Here is a 27484-nt window from a genome sequence, read left to right as displayed (position 1 = left end):
TTAAGAAGAAATATGGTTCACTTTTGCCATTTCTATTCAACAGAGTACTGCCTAGAACAATTAAGCAAGAAGAAGAAATAAAAGGCATCTGTATCTCTGTTAGCAAATGACCTTATATGCAGAAAACTCTAAAAGTTCTCCCCCAAACTGTCAGAATAAATTAATCTGACAAAGTTGCCAGACACAAAATCAACACATAGAAATCTATTGTGTTTCTATACACTAGCAATAAACAATCTGAAAAGGAAATGAAGAAAACAGTCCCATTTACAATAACACCAAAAACAATAAAATACTTAGGAATAAACTCAACCAAGGAAGCGAAAGACATACACTAAAAACTGCAAAATGTTGCTGGGAGAAATTAAAGAAGACACAAATAAATGGAAAGACATCTTGTGTTCATGGATGATTGTAAGACTTAGCGTTGCCAAGATGTCTATGCGACGACACAGATGGGCATCATGCTGGGTGAAATAAGATAATCACAGAGAGACCAATACCGCCTGATTCCATTTCTATGGGGCGCCTAAAATAGTCAAATTCATGAATCGAAGAGTGGAATGGTGGTTGCCAGGGGCTGTGGGATAGAGACGTAAGGAGTTACTTTAGCAAGTAAAAAGTTCTAGTTAGCAAAATGAAAAAGCTCTATGGATCTGCTGTATAGCAATGTACTTATAGTCAACAATATATTATACACTTAAAAATTTGTTAAGAGGGTAGATCTTATTAAGTATTCTTTTCACAGTAATAATGAAAAAAGATGCTAATGCTGTCCAAAGCAATCTATGGATTTTATACGATCCCTTTCAAAACCCTAATGACATTTTTTTTTCAGAAATAGCAAAATCCAACTCTAAAATTCATATAGAATCTCAAGGAATCCTGAATAGCCAAAACCATCTTGAAAAAGAAAAACAAAGTTGAAGGACTCACATTTCCTTATTTCTAAAGTTACAACAAGACTACAGTAATCAAAAGAGTGTGGTACTGGCGTGAAGAGAGACATATAGGCCAATGGAATACAATAGAAAGCCCAGAAATAAACCCTGGCATATCTAATCAGATACCTTTCAACAAGAATACCAGGTTTAGGCCCTCACTGGTTGGGCACTGTCTCACAAAGCAAAAGGTCACCAGTCTGATTTCCCGCCAGGGCACATGCTGGGTTGTGGGTTCGGTCTCTGGATGGGTTGCGAATGAGAAGCAACAGACTGATGTTTCTCTCTCACATTGATATTTCTTTCTCTCTTTCTCCTTCCACTCCCACTCTCTAAAAATAATAAAAATCTCTAGAAAAAAAAGAATACCAAGTTTATTTAATGGGAAAGGTCAGTCTTTTCAACAAATAGTGTTGAGAAAACTAGTATTCCCATGGAAAAGAATGAAGTTGGACCTTTATCTTATACTACACATACAAATTAACTCAAAATGGGTCAAAGACCTAAGTATGAGAGATAAAACAAACAAAAAGCTTAGAAGGAAATAAAAGGGAGAAAGCTTCATGACACTGAATTTCGCAATGATTTCTTGGATGTAACACCAAAAGCACAGGTAATAAAAGAAAAAATAGGTACATTTGACTTCATCAAAATTTAAAACTTTTGTGCATCAAAAGACTATCATAAGAATGAAAAGGCAACCCATAGGATGGAAGAACATATCTGCACATCACTTATCTGAAGAGACTTCTACGCAGAATAAAGGACTCTTACAGCTGAAAAATATAAAGGTGTACAATCCAATTTAAAAATGGGCAAAGGATATCGATAGACTTTTCTCCAAAGAAGATAGAAGAATGGCTATAAGCACATGAAAAGATGCTCATCATTACCAGTCATTAGAGAAATGCAAGTCAAAACCATGAGATACCACTTCATAGCCATTAGGATGAGTGTTATTTAAAAAGGAAAGAGAAAATAAGTGTTGGTAAAGATGCAGAAAAATTGGATTCCCACACTGCTGTAGGAATGTAAAATGGTACAGCCACTGTAGAAAATTGTATGGCGGTTTCTCAAAAAAGTAAATACAGAATTACTATACAATCCAGCAATTCTATTTCTAGCTACATACCCCAAAGAATTGAAAGCAGAGACTCAAACAGATATTTGCACACCCTTGTTCACAGCAGCACTAGTTACAACAGGTAAAGATGGAAGCAGCCCAAGTGTCCATGGATGGATGAATGGATAAACAGCAGGTAGTATACACACACAATAAATATTATTCAGCCTTAAAAAGGAAGGAAATTTGGATGCAAGCTATAACTTCAAGGGAGAACCTTGAAGACATTAAGTGAAATAAACCAGTCACAAAAAGACAAACATTGTATGATTCGACTTATGTGAAGTACCTAGCATAGTCAAATTCATGGAGAAAGTAAAACAAATGATGGTTGCCAGGGGCTTAGCGGGAGAGGGAATGAGGAATTACTGTTTAATGGGTATGGAGTTCCAGTCTGAGAAGATGAAAAAGTTCTGGATGTGGACGGTGATGACAGCTGGACAATATGAATGTACTTAATGCCACTGAACTATACACTGAGAATGGTTAAAATGATACATTTTGTGTTATGTATATTTTAGCATGTACACAAAAGACTAAACCAGAGGTTCTGCTATAAGTTATACTTTTTCTTTAGAATCCACCTCTCGCCCCACTCCCACCAATGGCTGTCTCAGAGCCACGTTGGTATCTGGTCACTCAATAATACGCTCATTTTGCATGATGCACTCATTTGACAGGAACTATAATGTCACATGCCAACCTCTGTGTGGGTGTGTTCTGGATAACCTCAACGCAGACCAATCAAACTGTCTCTAGAGAGCCTGCCTTAAGCGAACATGCAGTGAGCCATTTCAGTCAAGTGACTTTTGATAGGGTGTTCAGTCACTGTGTGTCACTAACAGGGGAAAAGGGTGACTTATTGTCCTAAATCTGTAGAGAGAAATTAGAACACAAGCCTCCTCATGAACTAGGGTTACCAGATTTAGCAAATAAAAACACAGGACACCCTGCTGCTTATCTGAAATTCAAATTTAACTTGGCATCCTGTATTTTATTTGGCAACGCTCTGAGGTATTGGAAGTTGAAGAGAAAAGAAATAAAATAGTCCAGAGTATTCTGGGGTTACTGAGGGCTTAACAGGGACCCTAGACAGGAAAAAGTAAAAAACGCATTGATTACCAAAAAAAGATATTGGTTTCCAGACACCATGGTCATGCTTAATCCAGCTCAGGAGCCCCTCCCTGCTTTAGGTTTCAATGATCCAAGATGTACTAATAAAGATTGGTCAGGGGGGAGGGAAAGAGAAACTGAAGGATAAATCAATGGCTGCAAATGGGTGAGAACTTACCCAGACTCCTGTTAGGCAGACCTGGCCTCAAAAAGGGACCTTAAACACTTAATACAAAAATCAGAGGAAATCTGCTAGTGCCTGCTTGCCTTCTGTGTCCCCAAGGATGTATTAATTTCCTTACCCCAATAAAATCTTGCCATCGCTTTTAAACTTAAAAAAAAAAAAAAAAAAAAAAGCTGGGGGGAGAGGAGGAAATCAGATTTTGACTTTGGCTCAAGGCAGAAGAGAAACAATGGTGGTAAGTGCCCAGTGGCCATACAGCAGGAGGGACACATGTAACAGAATAGCAGGGACAGTGGTGGGATCTCCCTCTCCGTAAGCCATACCGCTGCCTCCTAAGAGCTCTAATCACTATTTTTACCTACTAACTCTGAGCCCTAGTTACAATAACACCATTACAACTCGGGCAACTACTTCTTAGCTTATAAACCCCTATACCTTTCCAGCCATTGTTTCATCACTCAGCAATATTATCTACTGCCCCCATGGAACCTGGGCCCAAACTTACGTCTCCCAACCCTGTCTTTCTTCCAGGATACAGAATCTGTTTAGGTCGTCCTCTAGGAATCAGTAAAAACAGGTTCCAGGTGGTCTGTTCTTGGAGAATTCCATCTTTAAAAGGCCCATGTTATTGTCCATGTAGTGGTAATCCCTGTCTGACTTGGGTCTGCTGAGACATCAGTGGCCCCCGTGGCCCTGACCACACGACAGGAGTATTTAGGAATCTTTGATATCTACCTCTCACCTAGGCCTGCCTGGGATGTCTACCTTTCCAGTCTCTGAGGCGGGGACTGGGGTCATGGTGCAGTTTGGGTATCCAGGAGCTAAGAGGTAAATAACTGATATTCTTCTTTCCTCCAACCTGTCCTGAGGCAGCAGCTGATCAGCCACACTGAGTCAGCTTTACAGGCCGTGGCTAGCCTCCAGAATTCTTCCCTAGAGGGAGCAGTTAGGCTCTAGGACAGGAGGAGAGGTTTCCTTGGGCACAGCTCTTTCAGGATTATCTGGGTAGCCTCTAAGGCACTAACCACTACAAATTTCTGCAGCCCCAGCCCTGATTTGTTTGTTTGTTTGTTTAAAGCATAAGTGGAAAACAGCTGATACATACAAGCTTGTATGTAAATAAAATTAGACGCATGAATTGAACGCTAAATACATTCCATTTTATGCTCCCAATATGAGCACCACAATTAACACTCCCCACCCCCAGCCACCACCATGCCCTTCGTCTTTTACCCTTTCAATGTACCTAGTGACACCCTTCCCACTAAAGCACTCTGCCTCACAGCCTCTGCATTGGGCTCATTCATTCATTCATCCACTCGTCAGATGTTTACTGAATGTTACCAGGTCATGCACCGTCCTGGGCGCTGCGGATACACATGAACAGTGTGTGGTCCTTGCCTCTAGGGCAGTCCCCCGGGCAAGCCTGGCGGTCCCAAGCCAGCCCTGGGCAACGGAATCACGGTGCCCTTCGCAGCAGGTAAGGGCAGTGGCAGGGGGCTGGCGAGCTGCCAGGCCAAAGGTTTTCCCAAGGTAAAACTGGATGCACGCGAGAGATCCCATCCCGACTCGGTTAGATACCCACTGAGGAAGCAGGGACCAAGGGGCGAGGGCGCAGAGGACCCGGATTGGACTTACTGCCGCAGTCGCGGGGCTGGATGCTGAGCCTCCGCGCTCCCCCGGGACCGTCACAGGAGACGTGGGTACAACGATGACTACTGGGCGCGAGTCAGCTGAGCGGGTGTCTCCGAAGGGACAGTTTGAGGAAACAGTCGGGGTGGATCAGGGGTGACGCCCAAAGGAGTAGGTGATCCTGGGCGTTTGCGGTTCAGTGGATGGCAGAGTTGAAGGGTCAGGAAGAGGACTGAGGAAGAGTTAGGTCCACAGAGTCGGAGCGGACCCGGAGCCTGGGGCTGAGGGAACGACAGGACAGAGCTGAGGGGAAGGGCGAGGTGCTGAGTAAGTGGGCAGAGGGTCCTCTCCCAAAGGATCATTCAAAACGTGAGGGCAAAGCGTCCCCGGGACCCCGCTGGGCCGCGAAAGGGTGCCCCTACCTGGTCTCTCGCCTCAGCGTGGTCTGTCCTACAGCTGCTGCTGCGGCGGCGGCAGCAGCGTCTCGCGCCCTCCAGGGGTTGCGTTGCAGTGGGGACAGGCCGGCGCCCCCCTCCTCTCCGCGCGGGTTGGTAACGTCCGGCCCCCCCTGCAGCCGCAAGGCTGATGGTCCAACCTGGGCTGCCCTCCAGCCGCCCCTCCGGACAGCGCCTTGGTTCGGCCCGCTGGGCTCGCCGGGCTCGCCTACCTCTCCGGTCCTCGCTGCGATGGGCGCAGCGAGTCACGCGCAGTGCTTTCCCGAGAGGGGAGCGGCGAGGCTGCGGCCATGGCCCCGCCTTCTGCGGCCCGCGGCCCGCCCTTTCGGGGTGGTGTCCGCGGAGTCGCGGCTTGGGTGCGCTAGAATCTAGAACCCTGGGGCGCACGCCAACTGGTTTTGAAGACAGGTGCACTTGCTCACCCTCCACCTCCACCTCGCCCACGTCCGCGTATGGTGCCGAGGATCAACCCTCACACTCCAGTAGAACCTCTTGGGGAAAACAGAAAAACAACAAAACTAAGGCCTGATCTCAGCCGAGACCGACTGAATCAGAACCACTGGGGTGGTGCCCAGGCTTTGGTATTTTTAAAAGTACCCCATGCCGCTGTGGATTGGGCGTGGGCCTGCGAACCAAAGGGCCGCCGGTTCAATTCCCAGTCGGGGCACATGCCTGGGTACCGGCCAGGTCCTCATTGGGGGCGTGTGAGGGGCAACCACACATCGATGTTCCTCTCCCTCTCTGTCTCCTTCCCTTCTCTCTCCAAAAATAAATAGTAATTTTTTTTTTTTAAAAGGAGCCTCGGTAAAATCTGGAACTGACTCGCTCCTTTGACCAACTTTAGTGAGGTGCCCCTGAGTCTTCTGCTGGACTTAGGCTCGAGTTTGGGCTTCCTCTCTTGCCTTAAAAAAAAAAAAAAAAAAAAATCCAATTTAAGCAAGAGTGAAAATTCCCCACCCTTGGTTATTTGACCACCCTGGCTATCTTATCCTGGGCTGATGTAAGCAAGAATTCTGTTGAGTCAGTCTAGCAAGAATCCCCCTTACTCCTGATGTTTCCTTAGTAATTGATATGGTGTGGATGCTGTGGTCCGCGTGAATGCTATAGACCACGTGCTATGGTCTGAAATTCATATGTTGAAATCTTAACACCCAAAGGTATTAGTATAGGTTGGCCAAAAAGTTCATTTGTTTTTTTCTGCTAAGATGGCTCTAGTAGTTCTTAGTTGACTTTAATGTTTAAACAATTTTGTTAAATTGTATTGTGAGGACTGTCAAGTCAGTATACATTAAAAAAAAAAACTTACCAAAATTGGTGAATTCTTGTGTAGCCATTTTAATATTGAAGATGGAAGAAAATACACATTTTTCAACATGTTATGCTTTATTATTTCAAGAAAGGTAAAAACAACTGAAACGCAAAGAAAAAATTTGTGCGGTGTATTGAGAAGGTGCTATGACTGATCAAAAGTGTCAAAAATGGTTTACGAAGTTTTCTGCTGGAGGTTTCTCACTGGACAATGCTCCATGGTTGGGCAGACCAGGTGAAGTTGATAGTGATCAAATGGAGACATTAACTGGGAGATAGCCGACATACCCCAAATATCCAAATCAATAAAGTTATTGGTGAAAATAAAAAATGTGTCTTATTTTATGGAAAAAAACATACGGCCTTTTTGGCCAACCCAATAGTGGTGGCCTTTGGGAGGTGATTAGGTATGAGGGTGAAGCTCTCATGAACGGGATTAGTGCCCAAGAAGATCTCACGGAGTTCCCTAGTCCAATTCTCCAGGTGAGGGTACAAAGAGAAGTCTGCAACCTGGAAAAAAAATGCCCTACTCTGCACCCTGACTTTGGCCTTCCAGCTTCCAGAACTGAGAATTTCTGTTGCTTATAAGCTACCCAGTCTGTGGTATTACAGCAGCCCAAATTTACTAAGACTTGTAATTTTCCATCCACTGACCCCACTCCTGTTCCTTGGCTACAAATCCCCACTTGTCCTTACTGGGGTCTGAATTGAGCTCAATCTCTCCCCCACTGCAAGACTTCAGCAGTCCTAAACTTACCACGATAACCCCTTAAATAAAGTCTGCCTTACCATCTTGAACTAGTGTCCTGGATATTTTTTTCTTTAACAGAACTTATGTGCTTCCCACTCCTTATGACAGACAGGGTATGTGTGAGACGTTGAGGACCCCATGGTCTCCTTCTTCTAGCCAGAGGGGGTAGGGGTGGGGGCAGGTGGTCATTCAGCAAATAGTTATTAGAAGTCACTAGGTTCCATGCTCCATGAAAGAGTTAGAGACTGAGATTTGTGCTCTAGCCACTCACAGGCTTGTTGGGTCACAGTCAAGGAAGCAGATAAATGTCACTTTGTATAATGCATCTTCAGGCCTCACAGAAGTAGCATGACCTGAGTTTTGAAGAATGAGTGGGAGACAAAGAGTGTGGGAGACATGCAAAAGAACAGAGGGGCAAAATAACTGATATGATGGAGGTGTGGGATGCAATGAAGAGAGCACAGCAGAAATGGTTGGGGTCCCTGGCCAATATGGCTCAGTTGGTTGGAGCTTTGTCCTGTAATGGAAAGGTCACGGGATTGATTCCTGGCCAGGGCACATACCTAGGTTGTGGGTTAGATCCCTGGTCCAGGCATGTACAGGAAAGCAAGCAATCCATGCTTTTTTCTCACTCACATTGATGTTTCTTTCTCTCCCTTCCTCTAACAGCAATGCAAAAAATGTCCTCAGGTGAGAATTAAATAATAAAAAAAAAGTCCCTTCTGCAATACAAACTCATCTTTAAAAAGAAAAAGAAAAAAAAGAGAAATGCTCAGGGGTGAGATGACGAAGAGCCTCCTCTGGCATACTAAGGAGTTGAGACTCAGCGGTAAGCAGTGGAGAGACACTAATGGGCTTTCTGCAGATTATGGCAAATCAGATACAAATATTAGAAGTAAAACTCTGAGAGTGAAGCAGAGAGGGCTTAGACTGCCAGCAGGACCAATACAAAGCCACGGCTGCACATTTAAATGGTCCAGGGTGAGGACTTATCTCAAAGTAGGCCAGTTAGAATCACTTCCCAGAGAACTGGTATTAGGGGAGAGAGAACTACACCCTTACTCATGGTTAAACTTGTAATGGAAATTTGAAAACTTGTAATGGAAATTTGTAAGTGACTCGCCAAATGGCCTGAGTAGCAAAGAAAACCAATTTGCTGAGAAGAATCAATCTGTTGCTTAGAGAGGAAACCAATCTAGACACAGAGGGACAAGTCCCCAGGTTCTTGGGGCCTTCCAGCAGCTGGCTCCACTTCTTACTGAGGCTCTGCTTGATTCCTACCCTGGGTCAGTAACACATACCCTTCCATCCGGTCAGACAGTCTCATTCGGCAAGCGTGGGCCACTTCCTGGTGTTCACGGTAAGGGATAACTTCCAAAACGGTAAAATGATGAGTCTTATGCAAATACAAACTAACACATATCAAACTCACTAATTAATGAGGGAACCAATAAGATACTAAAACCAATTCAAGTGAGGATTTGACTTTTAGAAATGTATGTTTTCCACCAGACAAAATTAATTTGCATCACTGGGAACAAGGGCTCATTTGCATTGTTATGGGCAGAAACATTTGCATTATTACCAGCATTTGAACAGATTTGCACTTTGGAAATCTCCCTCTAGTTGGAGTGTGAATATTGAATTAGAGAGGAAGGTAAAAAGACCAGTTAGGAGACTCTGTTAATTATGATGAGGAGTGAGGGGGTCTGAATCAGGGCAGTCACTGAGGGGTTACATAAGAGGAGATAGAGTCAAGAGAGATGAGACTTCACTTAAATGTGTCTTTGGGGGCAGGTTGGAGGGGTAGAGTACAGCGAATAGTCTAGGGTGAACCCCAGGATCCTCCAAATGCCGTCTGCTCCAAGACTCTGTGCACATATCTTACAAGATTTGAGGCTAGAATTGCAGGGAAATACTGGCGCTAGGACACTGCTCCCTTATCTTCCTGATTCTGGCAGTGGTAAAGAAGCTTATTCCCTGCCACAGGTTCTTAGAGAAAAAGGCACAGGTGAACCAGATGGCCCCATGACCCCTCCCTGTTCCGGAGAGGCTGCAGATGAGGAACAAATGTAAACCTTGCCTCTGGAAACTGGAATTGCCTCTGTGTTTTTGCTACTGGCAGCTATTCAATCTAACTCAAGTGAAAAATTTCCTCAGTCAACCCAACTTCAAAAAACCCCTCATGTGGCTGCCTCTGGGAGGAAAACTTTATTAACATGTCCAGATGAATGAAATAATTTCTAAACTTCAGACTTCAAAATTAAGGCTTTTCCTCTTTCTCAGCCTGGCTCTATTGCAAATGGCCATGTTTGGTGGGAAATGGGGGTGGCCCTTGGATGTCTCCTTTTTCCTGATTCTCCCTTCTCCAGTCTCCAGCTTGCCAACCCTGTTTCTCAAGGGTTTGAGCGCACTGGAGGGAGAAGAGATGAAGAAAGTTCTTACTCAGCTGGTACTGTCACAAAATAATTTCAGTGCTTGGCAGCTACCTAGAGCTGACTCTTTCTCCAGGGGCCCTTCTGGAGGTTTTTCAGAGATTCCCTCCCCGTTGGTGGAGATTTCTCCTACACCTAGTTGCTTCAATGTGGGTGAATTTATTTCCTTTAGCTGGTTACTTAAAAACTCCTTTAGAAACAGCCAGGCATTTAAGAAATCAACTTTATTGAAGTATAATTACATACAATAAAGTGCACAGATTTTAAGTGTATAGTTTGATAAGTTGTGGCAAATGTGTACACCCAGGTAACCACCTCACGCCCCTTCACAGGCAGTCAGTTCCAGCTTCAGGCAACCTTACGCCTAATTAGAAATCTGTAGGAATTTAACAGCATTATCTCCTGCTTCTTTCTGCTGAGGTCTCCTCAGCCTTTCAGACAGTATCTCCGATGATGTAAAGGAACCCTACTAGGTCCCTTACTTGGCCCACATCTGGTCTATGGGGAGCACCCGTGCACCCCTTGTCCTGAAAAACCGTGGGAGCATAGGCCAGTCTCACCACAGCCACCTCGTCTTGTTCTGCCAGCGAACAGGTTGGCAGTTGTTCTCTTGACTTTTTAGATTTTCAAGTTACAAGTCAGGCATGAACTCTCAAACACACTAATCATATCAATCTTTCCAAGAAATTTCCTCAAAACCTTCTCAACTTCAATTGAACCGGGGCAGGGGTCAGGGGACTCAAAGCCTACTAGCAATTCCATTTAAGGATCTTTTTGCAATGTCTGAATTCCTGTCCCTTTTCTCAGTGTGAGCGAGGTGATTTAAGAGTTGCAAACTTGTTTTATATACCCCCGTTCTGTAAGCCTCGCACAGTCATCTCACACCTCATTTTGGAATGTGGCATCTGCTGCCTTGGATCCTCAGCAGAGACTGAGATCAGATCTCCCGAGATGCATCGAAACCACTAGGAGAGGATGCCAATTGTTTGGGGGGTTTGAGGGGATGTTATTGGTCCAAATTGTAGTTTTACAAATTCCTTAGATGGGAGACCATGAGTGAACATGTTACATAAAAAGAGGCTCCTAAAGTAAAATTGGAAACTAGATACCAAAGGATAAGATTCATCTTGCAAGAACACAGTAAAAGACAAGTTTAGGACAAAAAGGAGGTGGTAGATTTCACCCCTTTACTATTTGTTGAAAAGCATTAATAATCTAAGTGCTAGCAGTCTCCTGAGTCATAGGAATACAAAAAATGATCCAAAGTTCTTGTCCTCGAGGAGATCATAATGGCCTAGCAGAGAAGACAGAAGTAAACCACAAGTAAAATAGGCATGTGAGTGAGAATATATTCTGCTCTTGGGAACTAAAGATAAAGAGAAATGGACAAGGTGGTCTAGTGCAAGCAAGAGGCACCCAACTCAAGAATAGGAGCTTCCCTGTCTGGGAAGTCTGCCAGAGGAAACAACCAGAGCTGTGAGTGAAGGCAGACAGGCATCTTAGCCAGATGAAGGAGCGGGGTCCTAAGGGGACAGAACTGAAAGAGCGAAGGTGTAAAGGCTCCTGAAGATAGTGGGAAATTTGAGGAACTGCAAATAGTTTGGTATGGCAGAAATGAGGGAACGAAGTTGGAGAGGAAGCCAGCGCCAAGGTAGGGAAGCTATGATGAGTCGCTAAAGGATTTTAAACTGGCAAATGACATGATCTGATTTTGAAAGACCGTTCTCTGTGATGTGGCTAATGAATTGGAAAGAAACAGAATCAGAGGCAGGAAGACCAGAGAAGCAGATGGTACCATGATCTAAGCAAGAAATGATGAAAGCAATGGGACTGGGGATGAATAAGAAGGGAAAGATTTGAAGACATTTCTAAGGCAGAGTAAATGGAACTCGATAACAGGATGGACTGGATTAGAAGAGCAGAAGGGAGGAGTCCAGACAGACTCCCAGGTTCCTGGTTTGAAGTGTTTATTGGGTGGGGGGGGGGGGGGGGGCCGTTCAGGGAAATAAGAAAAATAGGCAGAGAAGCAGATTTCAATTCTTTCATTTCATTTGTACATTCAACAGATATTTATTAAAGGCCCATTATGCGCTATGAATAGACAAGTAAATCAATGATGAAAATGCCCTGTGAAATGTGTCACTGTCAGAGGTATGCACAGGGCAGCAACTGAACAAATATGACAGGTACATAAGTCACATTGAGGAATCAGGGGCAGCTCTTGGAGGAGACAATGCCTAATCTGAATTTTTAAAAAAATAAAATCAAGGTGAAATTCACATAACATAAAATTAACCATTTAAAAGTACACCATTCAGTGGCATTTAATACATTCAAAGTGTTGTTCAACCACCACCTCTATCTAGTTCCAATTATTCTGAGCGTTTTGAAGGGTGACTAGGAGTTTGCTAGATGAAGAAGGGGTGAGAGAAAGCATTTTGGGACATGGGAGGAGCATGTTTGATGGCATGAAGACCAGAGATAGCATGACTAGGGTGAATGTGGAAGGGGCAGTAATGAAAGATGAGGCTAGAGAGGGCACGATAATAAAATGTCCACATTTTAACTTGATCCAGAAGACATGGGAAGCCCTTAAAGGATCCACAGCTGGGGCTTGACATGATCAAGTTTGCCTTTCAGGCAGATCACTCTGGTGATGCTTTGGAGAGGAGGCAGCCAAGAAGATAAGTTGCGGGGATTTACGCAGTAATCCAGAAGAGAAGTGATCAGAGTCTGAACAAGGACAAAGGTACCAATAATGGAAGGAACTGAAAACAGGACCTATAAAGGTGCAGAATTCATATTACTTGATGACTTATTAGACATCCGACTAGAGGGAGACCATAGGATGATTCCCATTATTCTCCGTTGGGTGACTGGGATGATGGCGGTGGCATCCCGGGATGAAATTTTTGGGAAGAATGATAACTGCAGGTTGGTGGATTGCGAGTTTCCCGAGATTCAACCATGTGAAGAGTCTCAGAGTCAATTTAAAGTGGATCTGGATTCCAGAAGAGAGATATTGGGTAGAGAGAGCATTGAGGACTTTTTGTGGTAAATGAAGTCATGAGTTTGGATGAAGTCACTCGGGAAAAGTGTACAGAGAAGGATGAGCAGAGAACCTAGTCCTGATCTTTAAGAGTCAATATTTAAGGTATGCTAAGAGGACAGAGCTATACTGCTAAAAGATGTGGTCATATCGAGGTCAAGATAGAGGTTAGCAGCAGGGGCAGAGAAGTGGCATGGGTTTAAACAGGAGAGAAAAGGCAGGTGAGGGAAACACTGGTTTGATTTGAAGGGGGAGGATGGTGGGGTATGTGGTTCCATGGTATTGCTTGGACTATGTTATTGTCCCTGGGACCCCAGCACACCATACAAATCTCTCCACTCCAAGATAAGCAATTTATTATGCCATCAACTTCTTACAATTTCCCAAGTTACATACAATTTCTCCGCAAACTAATTTTATAGAATGAAGGCAAATGTTTGCCAATTATGGCTATGTCCCCTCATGAAACAATTGAACCCCCTGCAGTCTCCCCCTCCAAGTTCTGAGGCCTGAAGAGGTATCAGTTTCGGGGTCAGAGGCATCAAAGAGGGGGGAGGAAGGCAAAATCGTGAGCTGCCTTTAAGGCAAGAACCACTTCCCCCTACTTTTTTTGGTACAGAAACTCTCCTTCAGCTTCTTGTGACCAATTTTTCACAGCTGTCTCCTCCTTTTGCTACCCAAGGGAAGCAAAAGACTCATTCTTACCACCCCCCCCCCAGATAAACTTGAGAAGAATGCCTGAATGGGACGGTTTGTGTGGGGCCCTGGCAAGGTTGATGGGTGCTCTGGGCACGGAGAACAGCGCCCAGAGTAAGGCTCTTAGGTTCTATTTTCTCCTCTCCACACACTGCCCTTCTTCACGCACTGCTTCCACAGCTGCTTGTCTGGGCTGAAACTCAGAAGGATGGAGAAAAGGGGGCCTGAACTTTTCTTGAAGTGCTTCACTTTTTCTTGAAATGCTGCACCTCTGACAGATATCTGGGAGCTCTTTCTTTACTTTTCCTCACCTTACGTGGGCACAGCCTTCCAGGGAAGGAAGAGGCTGAGCCTCTGGAGTGGGAGTGGGAGAGGAGGTTTGGGCCGCTTTCCCAGGGACCGCAAGCCTTCCTTACTAAGTTAGGTAAATACACAGGAGGAAGAGCAATGACTGACCCCTTTGGGGTTTCCATAAAGGCCTCTACTTTTTCAAAAGAGAGCTTTTCTTGGGCCACTTGGGCTTCATAAACTTGCCAGAAGTGATGAGGGCCCCAAAGCCCTGTTTGTGGGAGAATGCGTAGGCAGAACGATGAGAGGTTGGATGTTGGTCTTCACTCAGGACTGGGAGTGGTGGTGGGTGGCTCATGAGATGAATTCCATCAAGAACCTGTAGCCAGAGCATTGGGGGCAGAGTTTTATCCACAGAGGCAAACGTGAAGAAGATCATGAATTATATATCTGGGTAGATCCCCTGTTCTACTCACCTTATTCACACTGAAGGGCCATAATAGTGGTTTGAGAAACTTGTACCCAACGGAAGGCAACATGCAGAGGACCAAGCTGAGGACAATACTCAGCCACAGTTGTGGCGTGTTCAGAATGTTCCCTGCCACACCTGTAATCAATGAGCCAGGAGGGGAAAGGCTACACTGAAGCCTGGAGGAAGTGGGCTGTCAGCCAGAACTTAGATACCTCTGCAGTCCAAAGAAGGAAGTACTGATTTGGAGACAATTTAGTCTCCTGAGAAATAATATAAACGCAAAAGAATTGCATTGAGGTCCTTTGCACAGCCAAAGTCACTGTGAATTCACATGCCTTTGTCTCCCTCTAGAGGCTGGGCAAGGCGGGAGAGGTGGCGGGTAGGCGTGGAGCCTTGGCTTGGACACATCAGTGGGATAGAGGAGTTTGGAAGGGAAAAATGAAAGGCTGGATGACAGGTGGGGGCCAGCTACATTTACATACCTACTCTCTCTGCATTTTGTCCTCATCAGAGTGGAGACGAGAGACAGGGAAATTAACACGGGAGGCAATAAGGTGGTATGTCACAGTGGAAAGAATATCGGACTGGGAACCGGGAGACCTAGATTTGAGTCATTTAAAATGGTGCTAATAGTTCTTGCCCTGGCTACCCCAGAGGCTGCTTGTAAAGATCAAATTAGGTAAGAAATTTGAAAATATCTTAAAACTCTATAAGGTAAAATATTTCCTCTAGCTAGATTTTGAGTCCTTTTAGGGCAGAGACTATGTGTCATTCCTATTTATATCCACAGAACCTAGCACATAGTAATAGCTTCTTAGTAAGCATTTATTAAGCAAATATATTGGTTTACACCCCCCACTCCTACTTCCCACCCCCTTGCCACACATTGGGCAGAGCCTTACCTAGGAATTGGAAGACATTGGGGAATATTAGGCACAAGCCATCACTGTACAGGAAGAATAAGATGCAAAAGTAGAAACCCAGGCTACCCCAGGTGAAGAGGTGGTTTACCATTGTCCAGTAGGTTGTCTCCAGGGCAATCTGAAAAACACCCTCTTTTGTACAATGTTCTATAAGCCACCTCCCTTCTCCAGTTCTGCAATGAAGGATTTTCCCTTCCCACCTCCCCTCCTTCCTTCCCTCCCTCTCTTCCAGGCAGTCTCCCCATCCAAACTCCTTACCCTGCCTTGCCCACTGTCCATACCTGCATTGTGGCCACCCAAAGCAAAGAGGTCTGTACTATCAGGGAGAAGGACTGGTAGTCAGAGATTTCCTTCCCGTCACTGCGTACTGAGTCAAAAATGGTCCCCATGGGAATAAAGAACAGCACGAAGGAACTGTAGATCCCGTGAACTAAACACTTCACAAATTCCTTCTTGTTGAAATAGAGGTTGTGCTGGCCTGGCTCGTACAGCTCTGGGAAGCATAGGCTCCATTTTTCATTCACGTCCTGGAAGCACCACAGGATAAGGAGGAAGGCTCAGGAAGGTGCCGGTTCCATCAGAGCAGAGGCTTCTCCCCACACTGACTCTGCGGCCAGGCTACCTAGGAACTTCCTCACAGATTACTGGGGAAGTGGAACCAGAGAACAGAGCAGTGGCCAGAGACACATCCTGAAGTCCTACTCTCTAGGCAAGGATCTAGGTCATAGAAGAAAGCTAGGAGAAGATCAAGATTGGTGGGAAGGACCTAGAGGCAGTTAGGATTGGGGACTTTAAGAAGGGGGGCAATTAGGATTGGGGTAGCTGGAAGGGAAGACTGGTTCTTGGGGTGAGGGGGGCAGTTGGGATATCAGTCCCCAGTTTCAGTTTTCCTTTAGTTGAATATTCAGAAGCCAGTGGGAGGAGAGGGGGAAGCCAGTGAGTCCCTTGGAGGTACCCATGTTCTGTGATGCTCCTCCCATTCCCATAGCTACTGGTGAACTCAGGACAGAGGGTTCTCTATGCAGATGACATTGGATCATCCTCGTCTCCTGAACCTGAAACTCTGGATGACAAAGCTTGGAGCTTGTTTTGAGAGGTTGTGGATCCCTAAAACTAGACCACTGGAACTTGTTAGGACTGTTGAGTGACACAACTCATCCCTTTTGCTGCTCTGAGGCTGGCAGCTGCTCCACAGAGAATTTTCCATCCTACCCTGATGGAGATCAGGAGCCATGATCCCTTGATGTCCTCTTTCAGCTACTTTATTCCTCTTTGGGGACTCCTTTTCTATTCCATGTGCCCAGGACTGGAGGTTGGGGTAGAAGAGGAGGGAGAGGTAGGGCGCCAGGACCCCGGGAGCCCAGGAAATTGCTGACAGGGACAGAAGGCCCCTCTAGGCTGACTCTGTATAACTTGAAGGTATCATACCCCTACTCCTATGCTTGGCCTTCAAGGACCCTCACCTGGGTCTCCCTGCATTGGCTCATCTCCTTGTGTCTGTGTGGCCCCTCTTCTCTTGGAGCCCCTTGCTTTACCTCGTCCTGCCCCAATGACTATTTCCTTTCACTACTTTGTACACATTCAATGTACTGTACAGCACAGTTTCCACGTTTCTCTCTACAAAGACAAAATGGATGCAGGAAAACTTGGATTTCTAAGACTGATGATTATTCTGTGTGGAGGAGGATTCTTTATCCCATGGTACCTCTCCCGGTGATGAGCTCCTTTCCTTGCTCTGGAAATGATTCCATTAAACTTGACTTTGTAGAACTCATTTCTCTGTCCTTCTTACTCTTGAGAATACCCCTCGTGGGCCCAGGGGCTTCGGCCCTGACTAAGAGGCTTGCTGCTAGTCTTACCTGGTCAAATAGACTCAAGCCCAGGACAGGGAGGCAGGTGTAGACCAGGTTGTAGAAAGTGATGAACCAGGTATCATAAACTGTCTGGAAGGACACCAAGGAGATTTCTTAGATTTGGCTCTTCTACAGAGTCTCATCTCTACCTCCCAGGTCCAAGAGAGCCTTCTTTGCACCTGCCTCCCCCCCCCCCCCCTCCCTACACTAACTTAGTGCAGGATTTGAATTTCAGAAATCTAAGGCTGACTCTAGTCTCTGTTTGGTCCTACTCTGTTTAGAACTCTGGCTACCAGGTTGAGGCAAGGCTATATCAAGTTTATTGGTGGCCAACCTCACAAGGTTGATTTGGATCAACCCTACCATGAGCTATAGACTCCCTCCCTACACAGAAAGGACCCAGAGTGGCTTCTGGGAAATGCTAGCTATACCCCTGCACTTCCAGGCTGTAAGCCTCTGGGATTTTTCCTTATTTGCTTTATGACATTCAATAGCTTCTATAACACTGGACACTTTTTAACATGGCAAGCAGAATAGACCTAACGTCCCTCCCCTAGCTAGGTGCTCCATCCTGGGCCAAGAGAGGGCTCCTTTCCTTACTAGCCACAAGGGGTCAGCAGCAACACATACATACACACACCTGAACCTCCCACAGCCAGACCTGCTTTGTTAGACACTGAGGGTATACTAGTCTACTGCTGTCTGCTGACTGGTCCGTTTCTCCTGGAGCCCAAGGCAACAGAGGTAGTAGTAAGGACCTCCCAAGAGAACTTTTCCAGAGCGTGTTTCTCTTGGGAATCTTTGAATGACTCCTGAGAAACTTCTCACAGAAGGGACTTTTTGCGGAACTTGGAAATCCAGGTGTCATCTCTCCCCTCTACTGTGTGGGGTATTTCACATTTAAATTTGGAATTAATTCACTAGGGCAGACCTAGAGCACAAGAACAATAGATAAGGCTTGCTTAAAAACCTTTCACTAAAAAAGTTATAGGTCTGGGATGTGAATACCCACCATGACCTGCCCAGTTAGAAATTTATGATTTATTATAGCACTACTTTTTTTTTTTAAATAAACATTTATTTATTTGTAGAGAGAGGGAAAGGAGGGAGAAGAAGGAGAAAAACATTGATGTGAGAGAGAACTAGTGATGGGCCACTTTCTTGTACGCTCCCCAACAGGAGACCTAACCTGCAACTCAGGCATGTGCCCCGACTGGGAATTGAGCTGGTGACCTCTCGCCCCACGGGGCAACACTCAACCAACTGAGCCACACTAGTCAGGGCTAATTCACCCCCTTTTCATCCCCAGAACTGTAGTGGTTAGTCATGAGCAGAGTAGGAATGATAGGTCAGGTGCAGAAGGTCACCCGGGTGGTAAACTTTCTCTTATAGTTAAAAAAATTTTTTCTAGGAGATGGAGGGAAACATCAATGTGTGATTGCCTTGCCCACAACCCAGGAATGTGCTCAGACTGGGAAATGAACTGGCAACCCATTGGTTCACAGGCTGGTACTCAATCCACTGAGCCACACCAGCCAGGGCAAAAACAAATTTTCCTTAGAGCAACAATAGTGTGTTGTTTTTGTTGGGGTGGGGGGGAGTGTAAAGGTGGGGAGGGAGAAATAAAGGGAAGCTGTGTTTCCAAGTATGGCTGAGGGTGAACACCACAACCAGCCTATCTGGCAAGACCCCAGACGCCCCTTGAAGCTTAGCCTGTTCCATAAAGACTACTTTGGATGATTAAAAAAAAAGAGAAAGAAGAACTCCTAGATCAAGTGCTTGGAGTCTCTAGGTCTCTATGTCAGGGAAAGGGTGAAAATATCTTATGGGAGAGTCTGAAGGTAGGTAGAAGTCAAGGCCAAGTCAGAGCCAGGCCAGACACGTTAGGGTTTGGACATCTAAGGTTAAGTGTAGGGTCAGGAGATGGGACAAGCCTAAGTGAGGAGCTTGGATGGCAGCATGTCATAGATTTGGTCTCTGCAGGAGAAAAAGAGTCTGAGCTGGCTGAAGTGGGAGTGACTAGAGAAGACCCAGTTGACCAAAGTAGGGAATGCCATCTGACATCCTACCTGCGCCGAGAACCCGTTGTAGAAGGAATACCAGAAGTGCACCAGAGTGAAGGCAAAGTTTTTGTAAAAGAAGTAGCCGAGAAACTTGCACATGCGGTTATAAGACCAGCGGCCATGGACCAAGAGCAGACGCTGCAGATAGCGGAACTGGGAGAAGGAGAAGTCGCTGTTGAGCATGGCCTGTGTTCCCTCCTGGCCACTGATGCCGACCCCAATGTGGGCAGCTGCAAAAGAAACCCCAGAAGCTTCTCAGCCACAGATCTTGTTTGTTGGGCTCCCAGCCTGGAAAGTGTAAAAGGCAGGCTGAGATCAAGGTGCACAAATCCCTTATTTTACATTTGGAAAACACCTTTACACCCAGCTCAGAATGGCACTAGCTTAGTGGAGCCTTTTCTCCTTAGTGGGTTGCCCCTCCCCCACACACCAGAAAACAGCTCCTTCATCTGCACCTTGTTTTGGGCATTGCCGCTCAAGAACGCCTGGCATGTCCACTTCTGGGAAGTTGTCCAGGATGTTTTTTGCACCTACTCTAGCCATCTGGGCTCTGTCCTACAGTCCAGAAGCTGAGGTAAAAATTTCTTGATAATTCTTGAAGCCACTTGAATCAATTAAAAATGCAGGATGAATGAATGCCAATAACACAATATTTAATTACCTAAGTTTATCTAAGGAGCTAAAATCCAACTGTTGGGAGGAAGGAATAAGTGATGTGCATACTTTGTCAGTGTTCCCTGGGAGGCCTAACACGACCTTTTCCTGGATAAAGCAAGGATTATACTTGATGGAAGATAAGATCGAAGTTCCTAAAACCTTCAATTAGTCTGTTATAGTATAAGCCAAATTCACAGATTTTCCAGCACATACCTACTGCATTGCTTAAGGGAATAAATGAAATCTTTAAGGTCTTAACAACCAGAATTGCTCTAGAAACTGGGAAAGAGAAAGAACACATCTTAGTGTTGAAGTGGAGTATCTGCTAGTGTTCCCTGTAGGGAGAGAGGCTGGACTGGAGGACCTCTAAGATGTCATACCGGTTGCTGGAGGCTGAAAACATTCAGCTGAAATTAAAACCAGTTTCTGCCATTTGCTTCTGTTGGGCTAGAGCATCAGTAAGTCTGCCACTGTCCTCCAGCCAGGGGAGCCAGGGCAAGCTCTCCGGAACAGTGCCTCAGGAGGCAAAGATCTCTGCATTGGGCCTCACAGCTAATTCCCTGGTTGGGCGGCCCTGTCTTCAGCCTAACTTTGCTCAGGCCTATAGGCTTCAAAGAATAAAACAGATTATGACTCCTGCCCAGGGGTCCTTTCTGTGGGCTTTGATGCCATCTCAAAAAGATGCTCATGGGTTCTTGTGGGAGCTGTGTATCTATATGTGTACAAGTGTTAAGTGAATGCATCTAAATGTGTGTTCATAACCATGGATATGGGTTGATGTATGCATGTGTAAAGAGTGGAAACGCAGGCACAGAGGAGCATGAATGAAGATGCAGGAGTATAAGCCAGCAACACAGTGTCACCCAGATCAGTTTTGTCCACAGAGGAAGGAAAGGGCAAGCCCATGCCTAGGGGCTACAGCTCTGCGCCCCTCACTTGCCTTTGATCATGCTGACGTCATTGGCCCCATCCCCGATGGCCAGTGTCACGCACTTCGTGTGCCTCTTCACCAGCTCTACCACCTGGGCCTTCTGAAGGGGTGTCATCCGGCAGCAGATCACCCCCTGGCACATGCAAGCTGTTCGCAGCAGTTCCAACTCCAGGTTCCTTTCTAGAGCATGGGCCTGTAGCACCAGGACACACCCACATTTCAGGTCCACCTTCCTAGGCCCCTCCCCTCCCCTCCCCTCCATACTCTCCTGTACTACAGAGGTCAGGCAGAGCTGTTCCCAAGGGGCTCCACCCCCAAGAGAGGCCAAGCTCCCACGTCATTTCTAAGCATCCTCACATCTGATCCAGCCTCCAGCAGGAAACCGATCAGGGTCACTCACTGGGTCTAATCAGTTGACTGGGCTATAAGGCCAAGTTTCTTTTTGGAAGACCTGCTTCTGCTCACTTTCCCCCTTCCCCTAAGGGACAGGCCACATCAGTAGTGAAAAATTTAAACAAGGAAGGAATATGCCCTTGCTTCTCTTTCCTCATCATTCCTGCCTAGAGAAGGCTCGGAAAAGGTGTCTGTCAGGCAAGGGCACCAGAAAGAAGGGGGAATAGGGTGACTCATGGGTCTTGAAATTTCCCTGAAGTGGGCTGGACCTAGGAAAAAAGTTCCTTGGAAGAAGAGAACAGGGTTGTAGCTCTGTGTTGCCCACCAGACTGTAGCCATTGATGATCAAGCCATAGTTGCCATTGGGCACCTCCTCGGGTATCCTGGTGGGCATTTTGGGCTTCGTGAAGAGGTAATTGTTTATTGGGTCTGATTCCAGTAGAGGCTTGGCTTTCATCTTATTAAGTGCTGACCTGAAAGCCAAGAGTTGTGGTCAGTGTCTGACCTGAAGCCCCAGAACTTAGAAGGCAAATGTGCTGCAGAGTGGAAATGGGCAAGGCAAATACAGAGCCTCTGGCAAAGCACCTGCCAGGACCTCAGACTTGTCTGCCTCCTGAGACCTGCCACAGCCTTAGGTCCCTGACCATCCACACACCACACTGCTCCGTCTCGCCACCCCCACTCCAACCTCTGGAGCCCTAATGCTTCTTCACAAAACTCTCTCAACTACTTTAGGTTTTTGGTTTCCCCCTCCTCCTTTTCTTCTCTATTTCTTCTGGCAGTGTGGGGCCATGATGGGTGAAGAGATGGGTGAGAAATCTTGTGTCCAGGGATGGGCTGTGGCAGCTCTCTCATCTGTACCTGAGTTCTTGCTGAATGGTTTCATCATCCTCGCCTTCCACGGTAAACAGCCCATCTGTTTCATCCCCAAATATGTTACAGGCATAGGCGATGTTCACAGCAGTCTCTGCAGGGAGGGGATAACACAGGTTGCATGTTGGCCAGAACAAGGAGTTTGCACAGTGTACAACTACACAGACTCTAATGGGGGGCTGCAGAGCCCATTGGTCCACACTTGCCCTGGATGCAGTCAGAGTGTATTTCCCATGAGTCACTGGAGACTACATTGAAACATCCACAGGAGACTGACTACTTGGCACAGACTTGCAAGTTATTGATCAATAATTCAGATCATTCTGGCTTAGCCTTCTCTATAAAGCCTTCTGTTTCTTAAAGCAATTCTAGTTTGTGTCCACTTCTCCAGGCAATTGGATATATTTCCTTGAACAGAATCATACACATTTCTATGCTAGATTTTGTGGGAGATTGAGGTATGTTTAGGTTGTAGTCTTTCCTTTACATCAAAAACCTGAAATTCAGAATAAATTCATACTAAAGGAAAAAAAAAAAGTAAGTCCTGAACCTTGGCTGCAAATGGTATCAATATTCAGAGGAGAGTTGCAATTGTCATAAAGCTTTCTTAGAGAAAGGCCTTGAGGACGAGTAAGACTTGTCTAGAGGAAGAAAAACATTTCAAATGGGGAAACAACCCAGGAGCCCCAAGTAGGAATTGGTCTGTTTTGGGACATACTGAAGGTAATAGTCTCATTAGGACGGAGATAAGGGTGTGGAGGCAGCAACAGATTATTGAGGTCTTGAAGGCCGGACAGTGGAGCCCAGCGACCTACACGTAGAGCTGCTGTAGGTGCCTGAGCAGAGGAGTAACATCATAAAAGTAGAAAGTTTTAGAAAGAGTAGACTGATGGTTGTTGGTAGCCTATACTAAAGTTAATAAGGGCGAGAGACAGAGATCAGTGCAGAAGTTTTTGTGAAAGTTCAGCCAACAGGGGACAAAAGCTGAACTAGGGTGGTAACATAGCCAGGAGGATCTTTCAGAGGAACTGGTGGGACACGGTGAGAGAATGAACCTTTGGGACAGCAGAGCGGGTATAGTTAAGGACAACTCTAACATTTTTTGCTTGTAAGCTCCTGGATGACAAATGTCTGTCCTCAATGCCTAATACAGCATCTGGCATAAAGTATATAGATAGTTAGAAAGCTGTATATAAGTCTGGGAATGGACTTGTCCTGTAAGGACTTGACCTGGATTATAAGACGTTTTTCAAATACATGAATAAGAAAAAAGAAAAAAAGAAAAGAAAAAGAAGAAATGGCCAAGGTGGATAGGGAAGAGGATGGGTCAGGTGAGGTGCTCCCCTTTACCTTGCTTATCTCCAGTCAAAACCCATATTTTAATTTTGGCTTTGTTCAGCACTTTGATTGTCTGAGGTACTCCGTTCTGCAGCTTATCTTCTATGGCTGTGGCCCCTAACAGCTTCGGACAGAGACATCAGTGAGTGAGGAAATAGGAGAGTCACAGCCTTTAGTGCAACCCAACAATTCAGCGGGCACCTCAGCACCCTCCTTAGTAGGCAGGCCCTGTCCTGGCATGAAGACCCCAATGGTGTAAAACTCAGCACACTCTACTTGTCCACAGATGCAGCCTTCAAGCACGCGCTGAAACCAAATTTGGAAACACAGACTCTGCGGGACCCACCAGGGAAGGGACTTGCCTGAGTCACACATGACACTGTGTCCCGCTTCTAAACCATCTGTTTCTTTCAACACACCTTCACTTCTGCCTTGCTTCACAGCATGCTTCCTGGCTTTGGTCTCCAAAAGCGTGGGTTCCAGACAAGGGATCCCCTACATACCATTCTAGTTTTCCTTTCAACCCCACAAGAGCTTGGGTGAACTTCTTTTGTTTGTACCTACTATGGCTCCCTAAGGTTTTCAAGGCCTTTTCCCATGAAAAGGGAAACAACTAGATTAAAAGCATCTCGGCCCAACACCATGCCTTCTCCCTAGGATACTCCAACAGTGCTGACCACAGCGATGGGCACCGGACTGAGTCCGAGGAACTGACGGACAGACTAATTTCTGCTAGGTCTCTAGAAGGACAGTCTAGAAACACTAACCACAGAGCTGACTATGGAAGGAGGTTTGTGACCTTTGGGATCTCTAAATTTTCCCATTTGGCATCGGTAATTTCTTCTTTATAGCAGAGCCAGCCTGTATTAGTCTGGTCAAAAACTTTAGAGTCACCCTTAACTTCTGCTTTTCTTATATCTATAATCTAATCCACCAGCAAATTCTGTTGGCTCTCCTTTAAAAAATGTACAGAATTTGAGTAGTGGGCACACAGTGCAGCATGCAGACGATGTATCATAGAATTGGATACTTGAAACCTATATAATCTTAGTAACCAGTGTTAGCCCAATAAATTTAATAAAAAGGAAAAAAAAGAATATGATCACTCGTCACAACTTCCACTACTTTTAGCTGGTTCAAGCCATTGTCATCTCACCACTGTATCACTGCAGCTGCCTTCTGATTGGTCTCCCTGGGTCTGTGCTTGTGCCCCTTCAGTATAATCTCAACATGGCAGCCAGAGAGACCCTTTTAAAAGCTATCACATCACTTCTCTGGTTGAATTCTTCAATAGTTTTCCATATCTCACTATAAATTCTTATGTTGGCTTATCAGGACCCTCTACTACTTCTCTGTCTCAAGTCCTTTTACTCACTCCTCCTTACTTTCACTGTACCACCCAGAACGGCTGCCTCGCCGTTCACGTCACAAGTTAGGCCCGCTCCTGTTTCAGGGCCTCCTTCTTGCCATTCCTTCTGTCAAGCTAATCCCCCCAGAGATCTGCTTGGCTTGCCATCTTCTCGAGGTCTCTGCTCAGATGTCTCCGTCACAGTGAAGACTACGCAGCTATGCTTTGCCCTCTTCAAAACACACACACACATGCACACACACACGCTGACACTCCCTAGGTTTCTTCCTGGTTTTACTTTCTCTCACAGCATTTTCACCATCTAACATACTATATATATTACTTTTTGGCCTGTTTTGTCTACTGCTATGTGCTCAGGACTTAAAATAGTGCCTGGCATGTAGGAGGAGGCCCTTAATAAATATGTCAAATGAATGAGTGAATATTTTTGTCCTGAGTATTCCATCAATTAATTCTGGATTATCTAATCTGTACATTATTCAGATCATGATTTCTCCCAGATTACTTAGTTTCTGTGAGCAGCTTTGGGATAAGGAACACTGCCAGAAAGATGAAATTTAAACCGGTGCATTTTTTGTTACTTATGGAGCTCAAAGTTCCAGGATATCCTGTTTTAGCTTGGATTCCAGTATCCAGTGTGCAAAGAGAGTCTGAACCTACTGATTTCCTGAAAGCCCCTCTCAGAGCCCTTGCTCAGTCTGCTGACTGCCATGCCCATGGAGCCCCCAGTCTGTCGCTGGCTTCCTCACACTAACCATCAAGTCTTTTTCGACCTCTTCATAGACAGCCGATATTTTATCTTCCCGATTCTCCAAAGATAAGCAGGCTTCACTGTGTTTCTTGCTCCAGTCACGGTAGAATGAATTGTCCAATTCTCGGTAGGCCACAAGGAGGGTGCGAAGGCCTTCCCTGGCAAATTCCTGAAAGACATGTGTGCACCGAGCGGGCCTGGGCTGAGTTTGGGGTGAGTTAAGAGAGCAGCAGACTGACCCCACAGGTCCTGTCTGCCTGTGAAATAGGGTTTAATGGTCAGCCTCATCAGAAAACAACTGTTGAACTCTCTCAGCAAATTGTCCTATGGATTGGGCCAGCACAGCTGGAGGTAAAGTTTGAGAATACTTCTGACAAATAAAAGGTTTTAAAAGGTTTTAGCTTCTACCTGTAGTTAGGTAATTTGCTGTGTGACCCTGGGAAAAACCAAGCATTCTTTCTTGTAAAGAAAGATTTCTCTCTTGTAAAATTGGGATAATAATTCATCTCCTACAGAGAGGATAATGATGTCTATAATATGAGAATGAAGGAAGTAAAAAAGAAAAAAGAAATTGTTATAAAAAATAATCAATGGTATTATTATTCTTTATAAGCATACATTCATTTTATTTTCCTCTGTCTCTACTTTTCTTCATTAGGTATTCAATGGGCATTTCAAACAGCACATACATCGTGTATTTGTCTATAGCTGGTCGGACTCAGTGGTTTCTGGTCCTTGGCCACCAAGATATAGTCTAATCATAGCTAGCTATCTTGCAGAAGTATACTCTTGGTCACAGGAGGACTGGGTGAGAATGTGAATGGCTTAGGGTAGAACTCATATCCAGCTGAGGGTGCACTAGAAGCAGATTTTGGTATTGGGAATTGCTCATGAGTAACAGTTCTATAGGATCGTTGTTATAGTGAGCTTCAAAATAATTCATGTTGGTGTTATAAGAACAAAGAGAAAGAGAATTTATCATCTTAATATTTTGATCTTAGTTCCCTGTGTAACTCCTGAGTGTCTGATGTTAGCTGTCAGGTGAAATTAACATAAGGAAGTATACGTAGAGAATGCCATAGAGCTAACGTCAAACACTCAGGAGTTACAGGGAAACCTTTGTACTGCTGGCAGGCGAAACTATGAAACAGAAGCCCGAGAGATGTCAGAGACTTCTTAGGAAGGAAAAGATATGGCAGAAACTGATTTTGCATAGGATACTGATAACAGGAGTTGACAAGCTTAACAATACACGGACAAATTCTCAGTCTTTCAACGAATAATTTAGTGGCCTGTGTTAACAGTATTTCTTACTTGTCCCTTCTCTTTTTCTTTTCTGGTTGTTGAACTAGGACCCTGGGGCCAAATCCTGACTGCCACTTGTTTTTGTAAGGCCCATTGGCTGCTCCTCATTCTAGAAGAACTGGAGCTGTGCTTCTGTATCAGTGGGGTTTTGGAGCTTGACTCCTAGGTTTACCATCAGTGGTTAATCGTAGTATAGTTAGGCTCCACTGCGGGTTTCTGTTAGGGCTGGTAGTAGGGAGCAGGCTGAAAGATCTGAAACAGTTTTATGACCCCCTCTGCAGCCAATCTGTGGAAATGCTCTCTGAGAAGAGAACCTAATTCATGTGTTCTGCAAAATTAAAAGATAAGAGTTTTCAGACTAGCCCATAAGAAATGCTGTGGCCTCTGGGAAGACTTAAGAGCCATCCTATGTGGGACACAACCAACTTTTAAAAACACCTGATATATAATGTAGATACTATAAAATTCAGCCTTTTAAAGTATACCATTCAGTGTTGTTTTTTTTTTAATTGTTCAAGTTGTCTCCTTTTTCACCCCTCCTCGGCCCCCACCCCACCCATCCCCGCCTCCCATCCTCGAAC

The 27484-nt window shown here is 45.3% G+C and overlaps 2 protein-coding genes across 4 annotated transcripts in view; both read right to left on the bottom strand.

Moving 5' to 3' along the window:
• Positions 1-5714, bottom strand: part of RUSC2 (RUN and SH3 domain containing 2) — a 56976-nt gene extending 51262 nt beyond the window's left edge. Inside the window, exons 1-2 of one of the 3 annotated variants that reach the window (XM_028514427.2) lie at positions 5416-5714; positions 5000-5296 (exon numbers count right to left, since the gene is read on the bottom strand). The gene's annotated coding sequence lies outside the window, so the exon portion shown is untranslated. The remainder of the gene's footprint in view (positions 1-4999; positions 5297-5415) is intronic. The other 2 variants (XM_028514283.2, XM_028514254.2) reach the window with 2 other exon arrangements.
• A 6570-nt stretch (positions 5715-12284) lies between these two features.
• Positions 12285-27484, bottom strand: part of LOC114503423 (phospholipid-transporting ATPase FetA-like) — a 77772-nt gene continuing 62572 nt past the window's right edge. Inside the window, exons 17-27 of the mRNA XM_028521003.2 lie at positions 25603-25767; positions 23491-23602; positions 22129-22234; positions 21593-21740; positions 20884-21067; positions 19293-19516; positions 17230-17313; positions 15652-15897; positions 15350-15488; positions 14452-14582; positions 12285-14354 (exon numbers count right to left, since the gene is read on the bottom strand). Of these exons, the coding sequence (XP_028376804.1) occupies positions 14169-14354; positions 14452-14582; positions 15350-15488; positions 15652-15897; positions 17230-17313; positions 19293-19516; positions 20884-21067; positions 21593-21740; positions 22129-22234; positions 23491-23602; positions 25603-25767 (1725 nt within the window). The 3' untranslated portion in view covers positions 12285-14168. The remainder of the gene's footprint in view (positions 14355-14451; positions 14583-15349; positions 15489-15651; positions 15898-17229; positions 17314-19292; positions 19517-20883; positions 21068-21592; positions 21741-22128; positions 22235-23490; positions 23603-25602; positions 25768-27484) is intronic.

The sequence above is a fragment of the Phyllostomus discolor genome, chromosome 3 (assembly GCF_004126475.2).
Source record: "Phyllostomus discolor isolate MPI-MPIP mPhyDis1 chromosome 3, mPhyDis1.pri.v3, whole genome shotgun sequence".
In the NCBI taxonomy this organism is placed as follows: Eukaryota; Metazoa; Chordata; class Mammalia; order Chiroptera; family Phyllostomidae; genus Phyllostomus; species Phyllostomus discolor.
This window is presented reverse-complemented; position numbering and strand designations above follow the sequence as displayed.